This window comes from Amblyomma americanum, chromosome 3 (assembly GCF_052857255.1).
Source record: "Amblyomma americanum isolate KBUSLIRL-KWMA chromosome 3, ASM5285725v1, whole genome shotgun sequence".
Classification (NCBI taxonomy): domain Eukaryota; kingdom Metazoa; phylum Arthropoda; class Arachnida; order Ixodida; family Ixodidae; genus Amblyomma; species Amblyomma americanum.
Window position 1 is genome coordinate 225,456,522 of NC_135499.1, and position 18,796 is coordinate 225,475,317.

At 45.9% G+C, this 18,796-nt stretch overlaps 1 protein-coding gene across 2 annotated transcripts; it reads left to right on the forward strand.

The window, feature by feature from the left end:
• The first annotated feature begins 6,687 nt into the window (after positions 1–6,687).
• Positions 6,688–18,491, forward strand: LOC144126242 (salivary anticoagulant protein P23-like). 2 transcript variants are annotated; one of them, XM_077660300.1, is made up of 8 exons: positions 6,688–6,990; positions 10,672–10,741; positions 11,696–11,773; positions 11,857–11,931; positions 12,022–12,078; positions 15,160–15,302; positions 16,084–16,266; positions 17,328–18,491. In XM_077660300.1, exons 1-8 carry the CDS (start codon positions 6,976–6,978, stop codon positions 17,634–17,636), a joined length of 930 nt encoding a protein of 309 aa, XP_077516426.1. In that variant the 5' UTR covers positions 6,688–6,975; the 3' UTR covers positions 17,637–18,491. The 2 variants fall into 2 exon arrangements, with proteins under 2 accessions (XP_077516426.1, XP_077516425.1); XM_077660299.1 differs by having other exon boundaries at positions 6,789–6,990; positions 15,139–15,302.
• Positions 18,492–18,796: the final 305 nt, after the last annotated feature.

Genomic DNA, 18,796 nt, shown 5'->3' on the forward strand with positions numbered 1-18,796 from the left:
TGCAAGATTTTGAAGAGGAACACCAGAAAGAGAGCAGAGAAGCGCCACTGCCTTCGTTGTTGGTTCAGTTCTCGGGGCTGCGCGGAGCCGCTATTAATTTGGTCAGTACTCCAGCGTTTCAGGTTAGGCTTTCCAATACTGTACATAAGGTGGAAGCATCACATGACCAATCGCGGGAGATTCTTAACCTGATAGAAGTGTCCAGCACCAGTATGAAAGAAACTCGCACATTCATGGGTGATAAAAACGCGCACAAGCCAGTTCACTAGACAGGCGTCAAAGAGCCGGTGGTACTTTGCCAAGTTGCGGATGGTTTACTGAAAACGGATCATAAAAAAAAACTTCGTAGCAAAAGCAGACATGACGTAATAAGCAAACTTTATAAACACTAAAACCTAAGAGAAAACAACAGCAAGAACCAACAAAAAATATACATGAGTAAGCCAGCAACAGCAGTCAGGTACGTTTAGAAATTAAATGGGGTCAGACTATTAAACCATATAAAAGCCGTATTCTTCGACTGATAATGAAGTTGATGCTGTGCTAACACACCGATCACCGGACTTAGGAAAACGGCACCTCAGGTCGATGCTAGGTGGCCAGAAGGCTTTAATTTGTGATGACCTTGTGGGCTCGTTCGAGAGCCCAGCGTTGGACAGCCAGTTCCGAACTGAACAGCGCCGTCTCCCATTGCTCAAAAGTACCGAGTTGCAGCCCTTGTTTGGGGAGACCAGAGGAGCAATCCAGTAAAAGTAAACGCGGGAAGCGTGAATGAAATGTGCTTCCAATTTTCGCCGCTGACAAGAACACCCTGCAACACCAAGCATACTCGACACCGAAACCATGAAAAAGGTGTGCATTGGTCATAAAACGGTAAATGGGAAAACATAGCTTCTCGAGAGCGCCTCTCATGATACAGACGGCGAAATGGTGTGCATGGGCGGAAATACGACAAAACAAGCCCCTTAATGCAATCATTAGGCTTGAATGCAGGTTCAAAAGTGTTCTCGGATGATTTCTGCAGCATGGTGGGCTATAGTGCTGCGGTTAGTAGCGTCACGCTTGAAGTGTTGAAATCTCTAACACTTTCGCCTAATTGTGTACAGGTCTGGGAAGCACTGTACAGAACATGATGTTTGCAACTGCTCCGAAGGAGGAGAGCATAGCGATGAAATGCACTCGCTTGAATATTTTCCTAGTGTGTCTTTAGGTGTACATCAGACAAAATTCATCACTGAGGAACATTCTATGCACACGGCTCATCAGTTTAAAATGACAGAATAACTAACTATTATCCCCTGGTAATAAACACCACTATGATAACTTAAGTTGCCTGGGTCCTGTGCGCTTCCTGAAATGTATCTGCCCAACAGCGGACTAGGACTGAAGTCGACGAATCGGAAAGATGACGCACATTTTGAAGAACCGCGACCTAAACACTTGCCGTATACCCTTCGGGTTGCTTTTGAGCCCAAGGCGGAACTCGAAGCCTAGCGGAAGCGGATAAAATGCGGAAGAAATAGAAGTGGTGGCAGAAGAGTAATAAGAACCAAATCCTGGCCAATCCCCCACCGTGGGTATGTGCCATCGTATTTGAGGCAACAGCAACAACAACAACAACAACAACAAACCGACATGATGTCACGAAGCCGTAAATCTGTCTCTCGGCCCATCAGTAAATATATGAGCGGCACAGACTGCAAGATCCGCCCGGGTGTTTCCCTCAGAGACGTAAGTTTAATTGTTTTCATGTCTTGTTAGTCTTGGTTTGTTGACCTCCTGTTGGTTTGTAAGTTCGTATTTCCCAGATCAGTTCAACATTCCATGGACAGGAGCTACGGTGGCTAAGTGAAAGGCCTTCCGAGGGAGTGATCGAGAGCCAAAGTACTTGTCAAACATTCCGAGGGAGAAATGGAAGGACGTCTGTATAGCAGCCTTACGGCTTACGTTAAAGAAACTCAGAAGCTGAATATCGATTTGCATTTCCGACCACCCAAAATTATACTAGTTCGCAAGCTTGCCATTGGGTCTTAGAAACTCAATAATTTTGTGCTATTACTGCCATCAGCGCTGCGCTATAAAAAACGACAACGGAATTGTTTGCACCGAATAAAATGCATTGGTCAGCGAACCATTCGGAGCTCACCTTGGCGTAATAATTTTCACTCGACAGTCTACTAGCAAGACATCAACGTTCCCTACGGTTAGCGACAACAGCCTTGATGAGCATCGTAACAGGAACGAGAGAGAAAAAGGGAACCGTTTATTGAAAAGCAGAGATTTTTGCCGGCATGAAAAATTCGCTGACAGGCTGCTCTGCGTGGGGAAGGGAATTGGGAATAGAAAGCCGGATGGAGATAGGTTCTGCAAAATTATAAAAGAAATAAGTAAATGAAGGAAAAAATTAATCCAGTGAAAAGAATAAAAATAAATGGGCACCGAATTTTGGCTGAGGTGTACCAACGAGTGATGCTACTAGATATTAAATGGTGAAGGGCAATGTCCTACAAAGGGACTGACAAAGTTCACTGCATGAAGAGTGCATAACAATACGATGTACGAAGATATTGGAGATTTTTGATCATGAAAGGCATTTTACTGTACGTGTACTGCTTTGTCAATTTATCCCTTCATATATAGCATAGTGCCGCGACAAAGTGAGTTGTTACGACTGAAATATTCATCACCTCTAAGGCGTAGCCAGTGGTTCAGGCAGGGCCACTAGCCACCGCTCTGACAGGCGACAGAGCACGCCTTGTGCGGCGCTTGCAACCGCCCCCGTGGTGTTGGTTGACCTTAACTGGCATATAATGTATTCGCCATGTATACAACCATTACAGCTATCTTGGAAGGAAAGTGAATGCAAAGAAAGTCAGAGGACACGCGCTATAATGTACTTTTAGGATGTATATTTTTTTCAGCTATTTTTGTCATCTGAAAGTGATTGATTGAGTGTGGAAACTGTGTGCGTTTAAACTGATCTGGAACACTACCACGGGTGCGGCAGCTGCTTCGTCTCCCAAGCCACCTGACCCTCCTGCTCCTCCTTTTCTTACTACTACTACTACTACTTCTACTACTACTACTACTACTACTACTACTACTACTACTACTACTACTACTACTACTACTACTATTCACGCTGCGGTGGCTCAGTGGTTATGGCGCTCGGCTGCTGGCCCAAAGACGCGGGTTTGATCCCGGCCGCGGAGGTCGAATATGGATGGAGGCGAAATTCTAAAGGCCCGTGTACTGTGCGATGTCAGTGCAGGTTAAAGAACGCCAGGTGGTCGAAATTTCCGGAGCCCTTCACTACGGCGTCCCTCGTAGCCTGAGTCGCCTTCGGACGTTAAACTAAAATGAACCATAAACCAAACTACTACTACTACTACTACTACTACTACTACTACTACTACTACTAACCCCATAAATCATAAAACAAACTACTACTACTACTACTACTACTACTAACCCCATAAACCATAAAACAAACAACTACTACAGCTACTACTACTGCGTTTCGGAGTAAGTGCATGGGACAATCGTATAACTCTTGCAGTACAGAGTGACGCGCGGGCATCCTGTTTACTCATGCTTGGGCCACAGAAGTGGCTGTCTACGAAGAGCGCTTGCTTCACGCGAATGCGAGCTGGGGCGCTCAGAGCCTTAGAGTTGTATTCAATTCACGCCCGAGTGTACGTACTCGTTCGCGAACCAAGGCGTTGGCGGGAGGCGGGTGACATACGTCCGCGAGAAACGCATAAGCTGCGGGACAGAGCGAGTGGCACAAGAAGCCGTCGTGAGTCACCGAGTCTTGAAGGCGACCAAATCTCACGAAGGGACGCAATGTCGGCTTGTTTACTGCAACCACAGCAGCTTATTGTAGGTTGAGGTCACATGAACAATAAGGCGACACTAAGGCCACGTGTCCTACGCACGGGTATCTGGATGAAGAAGTCTTTAAAAAGAGATGTCGTGCAACAAAACGTTGGCATCAAAAAATGGCCGTCCCCGTTTCAGAAAAACAAAATTCACTTCAGCAATAGTACGCAAAGGATAACGAAATCTTCGAAAATGTTGGAGAAGATAACGAAGGAGCACAATGGCATTTTAGAAAATTTTCAATCAAGTATTTAAGACATCGTAAGGAATTATTGAAGAGTTAGACAGCTTCTTAATAAAAAGAAAAAACAGTTGACCTCATCTATCTTTGTTATTTTCGTGTTTCAAGAATGCCGCAACCCAATGGCCAATTCGAGGGGAGAAAAAAGAAACACGAAGTAAACAAGAATAAACAAGCAAAAATATATTATAACGTAATGCGATACAACAAAATGAACGCTATATACGATCGATCTTACACGTTAAAAAGAATGAACGAAGTCAAAGACAAAGAGCAGCGGAGCACAACACTTTTTCTGGAAAAAGGGAAAAGATGTGCGTAGACGGCCAGTTCCATACGGAAAACACTTTATGGGGCGCCAAATAAGCAGAGAGTATTCAGCGAGTAGGACAAGGATAGCTGCACATGAGAGCGAAGAGAAAAAGAACTGCAGCAAATAAAAGAGAGCCCACGTTCTTCAAAATTAGTATCACCGCATGCGGCAGACATGGGCTGGTAGGCTATCTTATAGCGCTTTAGTGCGCTCGAAGAACGAGTTTTGAAAAGATTAGTGTTGGTGGAGTATGACACTAAGCTGCACTGGTGTCTTTTCAAGCGGGACGTATGTAATCTTTGGAGGAGGTATTAAAGCTATACTCATGGCAGAGTGGGGAGAACAGAACCTTCAGCCTGGTTAATGCTCCTCTTTTTTCCAAAGGCCGAATATCTTCGCGGCCATGAATTGCGATGGTTTATTGTGTCGTTGATAGCTGTTGAAAATAAAACGAACCACTTTTCTTCACACCACCCGAAGTGAATGTATATCTTTGCTGAGAAATGGATTCCACGGTGCGCTTGCATATCCAAATTTCGGTCTTATATAAATGAACCTTAAGCCAGTAACTTTAACTTTAGCGGTTGTAGGGCAATCTTTATATTGTTTCAGCGTGTTCAAAATCAAATTGTGGTTTTGCGAAATATTGTCACAAACGAACCATACCCGATCACGGATAGTCTGGTAATAAGCATTCGTATAATCATTGATAGTCTGTTTCGACGGTCCGCTGTGTTCTTTGGGTTCAAGAAGAGAAAATTGGTGGTGGTTTAGCTCTGGTTAAACCTAGAGTGACGCGATATCTACAGCTGGCCGAGTGGAACTTGGTCACGTGACCAACCATGTGACGAACCACGTGATCAACCACGGCGCCGCGTCGCCGGCAGCTGCTCCGCACCAGGTGCCCAACCACGTGACAGCGTGGCGGCGCTGCCATGCTGAGGGCTCGAAATGCTACCGTAATGTAGCTATCGCTACATAAAAAGAGAGATGAACGATATTGTGATCGCAAATTCTGCCATCACCAAGGAAATAGTTTGATTCACCACAGATCACAAGAATAAGGTATAAAATAGAACCGGCATTGCCCTGTACTCTGGTAAACTCTTTAACCGTCTGAATAAAATCACGCGTTAACATAATCACGCCAAGAGGAGCTGGAGAACCAAAAGTAGAGCGAGTATTACTCAGTCTCCATCGACAAGATTGAAATCACCAGCCTTGATTAGGGGAACATTTTTGTTAGAACATTATCATGCAATTTTAGCACATAACTGGGAAAGGAGGACGAAGGCCTGTGGACAGCACACGCAGTGAATAGATGGCCACAGCAATTAACTTTAACAAACAACCTTTCGTGGTCACCAAGCTGATTGAGCAGCAAACCATTTAGCAGAATTTTCACGATTACAGCAAAGCCACCGCAGCACGAAAAGTGGTCACGCCTGAAGATGTGATAATACAGAAGAATATGAACCAAGTCATGTCTGATACGATTGTGAAGCCAGGTCTCGGTAATAATTGTTATATGCGGAACATGGGCTAGAAGCGGGTATTCCAACGTATCAGATTCAATTATATGGTTGTACGCACTCAATCTGAGTTCTTTTGGCATTGTACGCCACTCACATCAGTCTGCGCCTGACGTCCTGGAAGAGAATGTTACGAGTCCGTTTGGTGTATCATCGCAAAATAACAGTACATAACCCGGCCGCCGTGGTGGCTTAGTAATTATGATGCGCAGCTGCTGACCCGAAAGACAAAGGTTCTATCCCGCCCGCGGCGGTCGCATTTCGATGGAGGCGGAATGCTAAAAGCGCACGTGTGATGTCCGCGCACGTTAAAGATCCCCAGGTGGTCGAAATTTCCGAAGCCCTGCACTACGGCGTCCCTCATAGCCTGAGTTGCTTTGTGACGTTTAACCCCATAAACCAGAAAATGGCCCACATCTAATTTTTCATGGACTCAAGGCACACGTTTCTTACTTCACCTGTCGGCCCTCGGAGTGAGGTTTTCGGCACTTGGACGATTGAATCTTCTGGTCGGTCCGCAAGGATGCTATCCGACAGCCACAGAGATAAACGAAACGCGCACATAAATTCCGCATGCTAATGCTCTCATCCCACACATTTCACGCGAACCATTGCTCAATCGCGACTAATGGACCCGGAGGAGGCAACCGATCCGTCTTGATCGTGAGCGATGACATGCCTCGCGCCACCCAACGCACGCCGCTACGACTCATCGGTCTGTTCGTCGCTGGCCGTGCCAAGGACGCGGAGGGCGGTGATTTTGTCGTTCAGCTCGGGGGCGTTTTCATGGGACGCAACCGGTTTTCTTGAGGCCGCCGCTGCTCGCAACGCGGGCGTGTGTTCTCGGTCGATGTCGACGTCGTAGCGCGGGCAGAGTTGTCGCCGCTGTCGCGCGGACAGCAGCCCCGACATCCGGCGCTGGTTTCCGATCGACACGTGAGCTCACCGCAGTGCCAAGGTCTCCCCACGAGGAGTAAACACAGTCCGCTCGCAGTCGCGCTTCGCTAATGTGTCAGCTCAGGGTAAGTTCGCACTTCCAGCTCTTTATCATCGCGCAATGTAAATTCCTATGCAGGGCAATCTGCGGGCTCCAGCATGAAGCTCGTTTGCGATGAAATGAGATAAGGTCAACTCCCACCACCTCTAGAGCGTGTTGAGAACGCATGTCACGCGTGTATCTCAAGGAGAGCTTCACAAGTTCACAATTGTTTCTGAGAAGAGATTCCAGGGGCGAGAACTTGTGCGCTCACTTAAGCAAGCAATCTACCTGATTGGTATCCTAGACACGATTATTTATTTGCACATTTGCAATGTATGACGTCATGCGGGTGTGCCGCAGTGCCCTGAAGCGTTATTTTCACTCTTGTAGTTTCTGACGGAGTTGCAAACGGGTTTGTCGCTTGTTCCTTACTTTTTCTTTTTTAGTGCTTAGTGCTAGGACGCGGAAGTAGTTTGCTTGGCTAATCACGTTTTTCTTCGCGCGGTGTTGTGTTTGCCGAGTGGCAAGTGACGGCACTGCAGCACTGCGCTTGCTGGCGCCATCTTTCGGTATGGAGTTTAAAACGTGCACGCATTTTGTTGCCAGTAGCTTTGACTGCACCCGCTCCAGTGTTGGGAGCCACGGTACTGTGGTCTACAAGTGCGGAGATGAGGACCGAAGTATGGCCGCTATGTGCGATAAAAGCAAACAGTTGCTCAGAACGATAAATAACAGCAAGAAACAAATTCCTGGGCCTAAACAAAGTGCAGAAAATGAGTGCTTCTAAATGCTTTACCTTGTCCAAGTTTTCACTCCAGAATAAAGCCACAGATTGCTTAACCTGCCGAAGCAAGGTTGTAATAATATTACCGAGGCAAGGTTTATATCAGCTCCCGCAAATTACGCAGAAGTTTTTCTCGGACAGGAAACAGGAAACCGAACCTGCGAGATAATTACTGTCATATCCGAAGCCCCCGGCGATCAGCGTTGCATAAGCAGCCTGAAAGGAGGGTAGCAAAGAAAAAGAAAACAAAAGGCAGAGACAGAGACAGAAAACAATCCAGAAAACACACCTGTATAAAAAAAAGACTTCCCATCATCATGGTCTTCATTATTTCGCTTGCTGTGTTGTCTCTCAGTGGTCCAGATTTGTTTTGTAGTCACCATCCTCTGGACAAGAGCTGTAAAGAGCAACTGCACCTAAATGAGACACTCCAAGTCACGACCAGTCAATATAACATGCCCTCGAAGGAAAGTTAGTGAAATTATGCAATTATGAAAAAAAAAAACACGGACTTAACGGCTAATTCCTTCTGCTTGAGAGTAAGCGGGAACGCAAAGCTCGCTAAGTGGAAATAGCCTACACACACACTTGAAGTGGTCTAATTTAAATCGAAGCCACGTAGCTTGTTGCCATACTGCGAGTAATGCCGTTTCCTCAGCTGTGCAATTACTGAAGTCAGCTTTCATTAGTTCCCTTCACTAAAAGAAGGAATTTTGTAGCTCTTTCGTCTTTCACGGCCCGTTGGTCTATGTTTTAGTCATTCTGTCGTACTTAGCTTTTACCTATCAGTCAAACAGCACAGTTATCTTTGGATACAATCGCTCGAAGCTTGCACTGTCGTCGGGCACGCTCCTCGTGAAGCGCAGAACGAATGTATCGACCACTGCCGCCACCTCTTCGAAACTTGCTATTCAATGCAGCAGACACGCATTATATTCTACTATCGAGAAAAGTCTGAAAATGTGTGCGTATATTTCCAACCAATTATTTTCCAAAAAAAAAAAAAACATGAATGGCTGACAAACTTTCAGAATTCATGCACGGCGTTCACTTTTCTACTCTCGCAAAATTTCAGCCATATTCTTACCAAAACAAAAACGCACATTAGAAGCGAGTTACGCAGCGAAAAATCAGCCTAAAAATCAGACTACCTGAGAGAAGAAAAATGTTTCAGCCTCAGAAATCACTGCTTAGAACTTTGCGACATCCACGTTTATTTCTTGCTTTTGAAAAGCGACCTTTTTTCTAGGCGCGAAATGGACTTATCACTCTGTCCAGCGGGGATTTCAAATGTTGCCGACATCATTGACTTCGTGAAAAAGCTCTAGATGTTTTGAAAAACGATTGAAAAGTGGCGTGTCCGTTCGCAGACGCCGTGCCGCAAAGGGATAGGCAATGAGGCTTTATGACCAGATGCCAAGAGCAGATATGTGTACACGAAATAAGCGACACCTGAATTGCTGATGTCGTTGGCCTCAAGGGGAATTTGGACTCCGAAATACAAAATTAACAACGAATTTGGAGAAAGACAAACAAGACTCGTTGTCACTTTCGGAGAGCGGTCATCGCACTTTAGCAATGGTATTTGACCAAAGAAGCATTTCTTCTCCTTCAAATAAAATCGCAGTTCGTTCTTCCCGATTCAGCTGCCTGATTCTCATTCTCATTTGGCTGTGGTGGTGGCGGTGTCGTTACAGGTTTATGTGTGTGCATGTGCACGTGGGCATTCTAATGATCTCTGTCTGAGTATGTATTGCTCATGTGTACAAGATGATCACGCGCATTCTGTTCAACAGACGTACAAGTGCATTCAGTGCACATTTTACGGATCGAGCAAACGCCGATAAATGCACTGATACTTGTATCACTTCAACACAGAATTACCGCCCCTTCACCTGCTATTTCCAGCCTCTGTCTCAATTGTATATATGGACATTAGCAAGCATTTTCAAAGGAATGAAGATGAAGCGAGACCCATCTAACCACCGCATTTCCCGCGTTTCCCTCCGTTTTAGTACACAGCCTGTATATTTTTAACCTTTACCGATTGTTACTGTAAAAACTGTGAAAGATACGTCGATGCTGTCTTTTAAGCTGGATTCTACAGCAAGGCGGACATTACTTACACCACATAGATAAATAAAATTTGATGATTAACTAGTTAAATTTTACTTTAATTACCATTTTATTTTTGATTTTCAGGGAATAGGTTATATTGCTTAATTGATGACCACCAACGTCTAAGCTGAGCCCCGTTTTTAAGTTGTCTTCATTAATAAAGTGTATCGAAGTATCGAACGTAAAAAATACCCGTTTGAAAACTTATTGAGTTGGCTTTCCGGCATAGCCTAATGATAAACGGGTGTCGCTGCGAGTGGTGTCACCGCCGAAATCAAGTTAAATTTTTTAACATAATCAAATACCCCAACTGTGCCTGTGTTTGATGTGTAAGAAGTGCGAGAGAGGCAATTTTATAAATATGCAATGCGAGAAAACCAACTCAACCAGCTTTGAAATGCGTATATTTTTGACGTCCGATATTTCGAACCACTTTGCCGAATAAGCAAATTTAAAAACCGAGCTCAGCTTAATTGTTGACGGCCATAAACATCGTGATACAACCTTGGCCCCTTAAGTAGGAAATCAAAAATTCATTAGTTAATATTAGTTAACTAATCGTTAATTATTGATTCGTGTGACGCAAACAATGGCCGCTTTGCTGTAAAATCTAGCTCAACATAGCGCACAGATGTATCTCTCACATTTTTGAAAATAACACTGAGAAATCAACATCAGACGTGCTTGTGACAATAGGAGGCTTCTTTCGGTTTCTAGTTTATTCGTTTTTATTTTCATTCTTGCCGTCATATGCTGTATGCTAACAAGTTGACATAGGTACGCTGTGTACACTTAAACCACCTCTGCACTTTTTCTATCCAGGTCGCACACTCTCCCACGATGCTCCGGTTAATGCTGGTCTGCCTCGCTGTGGTTGCCGTCAGGTGTCAAAGTATGTCATACTTTCTTCTCTAAACGCAATCCTTTAATTTTTTCGCGGTTATGCCCCTGCCTCCACCTTCTACGCTGCTACTGGCTTCATGCCATATGAGCGGATAGTTCGAGCCTTCTTCGCCACCATGAGAATGCCGCTGATCTAACTGTACTTGTATAGTGTATGACTACAATTACTGGAGCTTAGGTTGCCTTTCTCTTCCTGAATATAGCTGATTTATATGCGAAACAGCTTGAGCCCATAGTGACATTTTTTTTGTGTCCCTCTGTAACGGAAGGTGGCAAGCAAGGCAAAAAGGGTCAGGGTCGGCAGGTGATGTGGCCGGCTTATGTTCCCAAAAACATGGGACGCAAGGAACCCCGATAATCGAGCAGATTTGCTTGCAATGCGCTTCAACAGCTGGCCCTGCTTCAGCCGCCGAGAAGTCTCTTCCCAAACTCGCGAAGTGGTACCTAGTTCGTTGCTGTTAAACGCAATGAACATGCTTCTGTTATTATTAAAAAAGCACTTGATGTTAAGTGCTAATCTTTAACTTAAATTCTTTCCTGGCATGATGCGACGAGACCTGCTTTCATCTTTATCTTTGTTCACGAGTGAGCTTACATAAATATTTGCTTCACATTCGCTACTAACTTCTTGTATCGATTGTATCAAAGGGCTGACAGTCGAACAAATGCAACGCACAACCAGTGATGTGCTTCAAAATTCATGATACAGGAGGCGTGAAAACGACTAAGCTATATTCTACATGTGGCGTAGAACTGAGAGAAATTTTATGTGAGAAATTAAATATCTGGAGATAGTGGCGTTCCCATGAACAGTCAACAGTAATAATCGCTATCTATATATGTAAGCGGTGTAGACAACGTTTTAAGACTGTATATGAACTAATTAGGCTTTTTTTCTCCCTCGTTTCGGTCTACCGCACCGTCACGTGATTCGCTGCCCCAGGATCCTCAACCACCACAGAGCGCTACGAGGACACACTCTACAAGTTCCTCGACCTGCTAGAAGATGACGACCCCTCACGTTAGTACAAAATTTTTGCTAGTCGTTTTTGTGCTTTCGCAGACATTTTTGTGGAGCGTAATTTATGAGCGCCTCGAATGCAGGCGTGCCCGGGGCTCCTGTCTTTCCGGGCCCGAGGAATACCTTCAGACCCAGCGGGAATTCCTTCAGACCAAGCGGTGAGTCCGCGCAGCTTACACGTCTCGAATTGAAACTAAAGCACCCCCTTCTCAGTCGCTTTCTTTCTTCTACCTTTTCATTTCTTGCAGCTCCCCGAACGCCGCCTCCGGTTCCTCCAAGGCGCATTTTCAGACCAATTCCCAGCGGTGAGTATACATATACCGCCACATCTTTATGTCAGATGATCTAGCTTTGCTACCGTGCAAGCGCCCCAGGACCTGCGAAACCCCACTCTGCTTTCTTGCACACCAAATTTGTTCTTGTTAACGAGCATTCCTATGAACAAAGCTTAATGGTACCATGTACAGCAGGAGGCCCGAAAGTTATTGGGAAAACGGTTCCATTTTGTAGTTTGCCACATCGTAGCGCCTGCCGCAGTCGGTCCTTCATGTCTACTTTTTCTTTTTCATATATTTTTTTTCAGTATTTCTGGTTTCTTTTTCAGATATTGCGGTCTCTCTCTCTCTCTGTGTGTGTGTGTGTGTGTGTGTGTGTGTGTGTGTGTGTGTGTGTGTGTGTGTGTGTGTGTGTGTGTGTGTGTGTGTGTGTGTGTGTGTGTGTGTGTGTGTGTGTGTGTGTGTGTGTGTGTGTGTGTGTGTGTGTGTGTGTGTGTGTGTGTGTGTGTGTGTGTGTGTGTGTGTGTGTGTGTGTGTGTGTGTGTGTGTGTGTGTGTGTGTGTGTGTGTGTGTGTGTGTGTGTGTGTGTGTGTGTGTGTGTGTGTGTGTGTGTGTGTGTGTGTGTGTGTGTGTGTGTGTGTGTGTGTGTGTGTGTGTGTGTGTGTGTGTGTGTGTGTGTGTGTGTGTGTGTGTGTGTGTGTGTGTGTGTGTGTGTGTGTGTGTGTGTGTGTGTGTGTGTGTGTGTGTGTGTGTGTGTGTGTGTGTGTGTGTGTGTGTGTGTGTGTGTGTGTGTGTGTGTGTGTGTGTGTGTGTGTGTGTGTGTGTGTGTGTGTGTGTGTGTGTGTGTGTGTGTGTGTGTGTGTGTGTGTGTGTGTGTGTGTGTGTGTGTGTGTGTGTGTGTGTGTGTGTGTGTGTGTGTGTGTGTGTGTGTGTGTGTGTGTGTGTGTGTGTGTGTGTGTGTGTGTGTGTGTGTGTGTGTGTGTGTGTGTGTGTGTGTGTGTGTGTGTGTGTGTGTGTGTGTGTGTGTGTGTGTGTGTGTGTGTGTGTGTGTGTGTGTGTGTGTGTGTGTGTGTGTGTGTGTGTGTGTGTGTGTGTGTGTGTGTGTGTGTGTGTGTGTGTGTGTGCGTGCGCGCGTGCGTGCGTGCGTGCGCGCGCGCGCGTGCGTGCGTGTGTGTGTGTGTGTGTGTGTGTGTGTGTGTGTGTGTGTGTGTGTGTGTGTGTCCAAAACACACACACAGATACACAGTTTTTCCAAAACTGTGTATCTGTTCCCCATTTTATTTCTTTCAACGTGATCGATCAGTTTTTATTTTCAAACATTAGGTGTAATTGCGAGCCACACCGGTAGCATGCGTAGTGTTCTCCATGGGTAGTTCTATGGGCAGGGTGGTGAAAGCACTCTCTTCCCCCTCCCCATCTCAATCAAGAAATTTAAAATATTCTGAACATTATTTTTTTACGAAAGAAGTGGAAGAAACATCTGAAAGAAATAAAAGCAATAAATGAAGATATCGACACATTTGATGAGGATAGAATACAACCCAAAGAACAAAAATGTTGCATTGTACCTGGTTATTATGACCCCCCCCCCCTTTTTTTTTGGCTCTCATTCTCGGCAAACTTAAGTGATCATTGTTTACAAACGGCGGCGAACCGGAGGCTGAATGTGAAGGCGAGCCTATTCGAAACATTCCGAATTTTTTTCTGTCGGAATGGTAGCCGGCAGAAAAAAAAAGAACTGCTAAGCTTGAACACCATAGGTGAGCAAAGGGGAGCACGTACAACAAGCGAAAGCCGTGTCCAATACCGGTGTGGCGATACTATACCTCCTGTGATCCATTATTGAATGTGCTATAGCGTTTCCTGCAGTACATTTCACGCTTTCACCTACTCCTGACGACGACATGATAAGTTTGTGCGAATATTCTAAACTTTCGATCGGGGAATCAATTATGCTCCTTTTTGATTCGCTGAACAAATCTAATAGTGAGTGTTCAAAACAATTCGAAACTATGCGAATATGTTCGCAAGTTATCGAGTCGCTTTCGGATAATTGGAACATAGAATTACCGTAGTTTTCTTCCACGACTTTTTAAAAAGTAGGGACCACTGGACACCGCGCATGTATGATGCTATGATCAGCCTTCGCAGGAAAAAGGGTTAAGCTCCGCGATGCGGTCCAGTCGTAAAGAGGTGTATATGATGCTCATACATGATCTCCAAAAATGGGCGACACGGCAAGGTTCAGCCAGGTTTAGGACATCCTGCCCTTTCACCCGGTCTTGGATGCCATGACTCAAAGCTCCTTCCCTCCTCCTTTACCGAGACGAGGCGCTCATTTGTTCTCTATTGTCATCAGTACAGCAACACTTAGTTTTTCCATGCGTATGACATTACACTCATTGAGTTCGTTCGTGGATTCCTCTTTTCGTGGCCATGGCGGAAATCAATGCCGTATCTTTTGACAGCGATAGCTGAAACTGCATGAGTTTTACCACCGTGCCCTGGTGCCGTCGCTACTGCTTCGCTGATGTTGCAATCACGGACCAAACCACGAATATTCTCTACAAATAACGCATATTCGTAATAATACTCGATTAGGTTTGTTCTTTCACTAATCGATCTGTACTCAATTTGGTCTTTCACAATATTTGTGTTCGATTCGGTTTTCAAAATGTGCTATTCGCACCCCTCGTCGAGATATAGTGCAAATTTTTTGTCGAAAGCACACTACCGCTTCGCTGAAAATTTATCTGAAAGGCTGATTCAGCTAATAGTATACCTTCATCCAAGTTGAAAACTTGAAAACTTGAAAAACCTTCGATGTACCAATGAATTCATCTTTGCATGACCGTTTACTACTCTCTTTGCTAGTTCAGCTCGTAAACAAGCTGTTTTAATCATTACGGTGCCCCAATGTTTGATCTCTAAAATAAGATCTTTTTTTTTTTTGCCGTAGAGTCCGGTGCCTAGAACTTGTAGTAATATCATTCGTTCCTGTCTGTTTAGGCGAAGTGAGAAAAAGTGGTTGTTTCTGTGCACGAAACTCTCGCAGCCTTGTAGATTTCCGCAAGAACTTTCCCGGGTCAGTTTTTTCTTCTCCAAGTGCAGTTTCTTCCCCGGCCTCACCTGGCGGCTCAATAAGAGATGCCAACGCCTTTATGGACAATGTGCTGCAACAGAAGATGCTGCGCCTCCTGAAAGCAAAGCCCAGGCTGTACCCTTCGGCGGTCATCCCTTTCTTCAAGTTCAAGGTATACCAGCTTATTGCGTACGACCGACGCCGAACGCATTGTTTCCATTTGATACATTTTTTTAAGAATTCATATTTAGTTATTTCTGCCTTATGATCACTTATGATCACTTATGGAGCCAAGCCTACAAGGCATTTGAGAAGGGACGCTGAGCAGACAACCGGAGTCCAAATGCCATTTCAGCACTGAGGTGTAAAGAAGCGGACGCCTCTAATATGCAGAGCATCGCAGCAAAAAAAAAAAAAAGTCATTGGAACCTTTTTTTATTGTATGAAGTTCATTGCAATCATTCTTAGAACCTCGAAATTTTCACTGCTACACTACACAAAAGTATGAAAGAGAAGCCGGATTCAGAATTTTTCTTTTGTATCCAAATCGGTTCATAAGAAGCTGTATGCAATGTATCTGGTCTCGTCTATCTTTTGTTGACAGCGCTGTGGCACAGGCTAAATAGGAAGCAACTTTCTGCTCTCCTTTCAATTTTTCCTCCAATTACGAACATCTGTGCCTGCCCATATGTCTCCAGTTCTGCAGTAACGAAATTTTGCTCTGGCCATGTCAATGCTCTTCTGACAAGCGGCCAGTCGCACTAAAAAAAAACTTAATTCCAGCCCTTCTTGGAAAAAAATCTGGCAAGAACAAGCCAAAGTGAACTGTCAGTCTTTAGAGCCTTTCTATTTTTATTGCATCTGTACATTACGGCGCTCTTTGCGAGCTTTGCCGCTCGCATATATCGCCTAATGAGAGGAACGCTTGCTTTATATTCCGTCCATCTCTGCAGGTGCTCAAGACGGGCTTCACGAACCGAGACTTGAAGGTGAACATGACAGCAGGCATTTTCCGCGGCTTCGACACGGGAATCCGGAGGCTGGGCGACTGTGACAAGCCGGCACGCGTGGGCCAAAACACCAGCGTCAGCTGCACCCTGGACTTCAGCGGCATCACTGCTAGCTTCGTGGCCGTGGTGAGTGAGCTGCCTCCTTTAGCTTGTACAGTCATAGGGCGAGGAGCGACATAGTTGTTGTGGGTCAAGAGAGTTGTATTTGCGAACTTTTCGCCAAGGAGAGGTGGCAGAAACGTATCCACGTACTCTGGTGGCTTGTTGTTGTAGTGAGCTGTAGAAAGTTCCTACGCTAGGAACTTTCCACGGCTAGGTAGTTGGGTCCATGGATGAAACGGTTAAAGAAAAGGTCTTGAACCTTCCATTTCACATGCAGCGCGCTTGAGAGTATTTTTAAAGCACTGAATTCCGTCGACCAACCGCAAGGCCAAATTTTCTACCTGTGGGCTGTAAGCCTCCTTTTAGTGTGTGTACGTGTTGCTGCTTGCTCGGTCGTGCTCTGAGGCCTATGTACCGCAGAAGGCGTGCGCAGAACTTAATGCATAGCGATTTCTGTTTCTCGAGTAAAAACGTTCACTCCAGGTCAGAACAAGCGGTTCTTATCTTAAAAGGAAATCAGCACAAAAAGACGAGACGAAGAAGGAGCAGACACTGCAGCTCTCGTGTGTGTGTGCGTGCTCCATCTTCGTCTCCTCGTTTTGCGCTGGTTTTCTTCTGAGATATTCAGTCACCAACTCGCCCAGCAACACACCCTTTGATTCAAGTGGTTCCATTCCGGTTCAGCTCTGGAGGTAAAATAATAATGGCCCGCAAAGTTATGAACCTCTTCACATTTGTCACCCAGAGCACCGACAATGAAGAATAAAGGTGTGCGCTTGTCTTGGCTATAGAAGAGTAAAAAAACACGATAACTGCGTACGACTGGCTACTAGCCAATTGTGACTACTAACTAGCGGAGGATAATACAGCGGGCACCATGATTGGTTTGTACGGTGGACTATCTCGATTGGCCAATCATAATGCCCTATATAAGTACCGGCTTATCAGGAGCAGCTATGAATCCACACTAGCAGGGGTTCGTGATTCTTGTCCCTACTTAGCATGTTAAGCCCCTGCAGTGCTACGCTGTGACATCAGTGCACATCGCTTGTGTTTAACTCTACGCTGTTCTGTGGCGGCCGCAGACGAAAGGAGACGACTTGGCCGGCACCATCAAGGCTGTCCCGGTGAACGTGATCGTGCGCACCGGCGGGGCCCGCATTGAGGCGACGGCAGCGCCGGCCAAGGAGGCCATATTGCGCACGTTCCTCATCGACTACGTCAGCTTGGACGTCGCCCACGGCGCCAACCTAAACCTGAACGAGGACCGCGACCGGGGCTTCAAGTACCACGTGCGCACCGCGGTGGCCAAAGAGCTTGACTCGCTGCTCCACGACGAATACGCGCCGCTGTTGGCGAGAGCCATTGCTTCCACGGACCTGCCGAGGGCCTGAGCGCTCGACAGGACACGGCCTTTTCAGGGCTGCCCTGGAACGTCACCAAAGCTAGGAACGCGTGTCTCTTATCCGCCATTCCTGTCGCAGCTGCGATTGGCGAGCGCCTCTTCAAGCACGAGCTGCTATCTTTGGCTGCAGTCTCTCCCGCCAAGAAAAAAGTAACGCGATCTGAGCTCAGCATTCATCAAGACAGTACATTCAAAAATGAAATCAGTGATGTAGATTTTTATTCGCCTGTCTTACATCAATACAAGGGTAAATGTAATTATTTCTACATCAGCCTTTGGATCGTTACATCACATGATTGAGCGAAAAGTCGCGTGATATGAACTTTTTTCGCGTGTCTCCAGTGAGTTCGCGTTCACATTCCGAAGGCAGTGGTCGCCAGCCGTTGCTGCAAGGAAAGGGCGGAGCTGAGCGCATTGCAGATGAAAGTGTTTGGCTAGTCTTTTCGTTCTCAGTAGATATGCCTGTGGGCTGATGCTATGCGTTCGGCACAGGCGTTTGCTCTAGCTGCTCTGTTAGTAAGCTCCATGTGCAGTTCTACTTGATGACGCGCACCTTCTGGCTACCGCGGTGCACATGAGTTTCGTGGGCTCGCACATCTTGTGGCTCTCAAAGTGCGCACATTAATAAACGCGGATATTAACTGCATTCCATCTAATTGATTACTGATGCTCACAAACGTCAAGGTTTGTGAGTAAAAGGTGAATTTTTGTGATAGAAATAATGATCCGCAAACTTCACACTCGTAAAAGGGTGTGCTTGATTTCTCGAGGGCATTGCAATGTTTGGTCCTAGCGTGTTGACGCTGACACGAGGGGCCCAATAAAAGCTTCTTCCTTTTTTGCCGACCAGAATTTGTCTCTGCGAAAAGCTACCAAAGTGGAGAAAACAAAGCGGCAGACAGCTCTGCTGTGTCCACGATGGCGAGTTGGAGTGAGATTAGAGAAAAAAATGACAGCCGATTTACATAGTCAATCAAGCGCGATGTAGGTGCGCTAGCACTACTTGAGGTAGCGCGAGCGACACACGCCCACTCCGTTCGGAGTCCCCCACGAAAATTCCACACAGTCTGCGGGGCGGAACGCGCGCTGGTGCGCGCTACGGCCGCTCTCTCATTGGCTGCAGCTGTGGGACCGTGGAGCCTCCTCATT